At 52.6% G+C, this 359-nt stretch overlaps 1 protein-coding gene across 1 annotated transcript in view; it reads right to left on the reverse strand.

Annotated features, from left to right (window-relative positions):
* The window catches only part of TCF21 (transcription factor 21), a 3,648-nt gene that overhangs the window by 1,352 nt on the left and 1,937 nt on the right, over positions 1-359 (reverse strand). The window contains exon 3 of the mRNA XM_035899883.1: positions 156-335. Within this exon, the coding sequence (XP_035755776.1) occupies positions 156-335 (180 nt within the window). The remainder of the gene's footprint in view (positions 1-155; positions 336-359) is intronic.

Genomic DNA, 359 nt, shown 5'->3' on the forward strand with positions numbered 1-359 from the left:
AGGTTACACCGCGGTCTGCTCAGTGGAGAGGAAGGTTTATTCACAGAAACAGAGCAAAACCTGCTTGAAGAAAATATATCTATATATCTTTAGGGCGAGTCGCTTCATAGAGATGACTGTCAAAGTCAGTTTTTCTGGGCATCTACACATCTCACGGGTCTCGGGCAGAGGATCCACGCGTGGCGGGCTGCGTTTGATCTCTGCCTTTCCTCTAGTAGCGCTTGAACCAGCAAGGCTGTCGTTGCGGGACACTCGACTGTACACGCATTTAATAAAGTTAAATAGAGTCGGGCTCTCTCGGGGCGGAGTCTTTGCGAGGGCGCGTTCGGTCTCCTCTGCGCCGGGAGGGAGAGCGGCTC

Source organism: Egretta garzetta, unplaced genomic scaffold, assembly GCF_000687185.1.
Source record: "Egretta garzetta isolate BGI_Z169 unplaced genomic scaffold, ASM68718v1 scaffold397, whole genome shotgun sequence".
Classification (NCBI taxonomy): domain Eukaryota; kingdom Metazoa; phylum Chordata; class Aves; order Pelecaniformes; family Ardeidae; genus Egretta; species Egretta garzetta.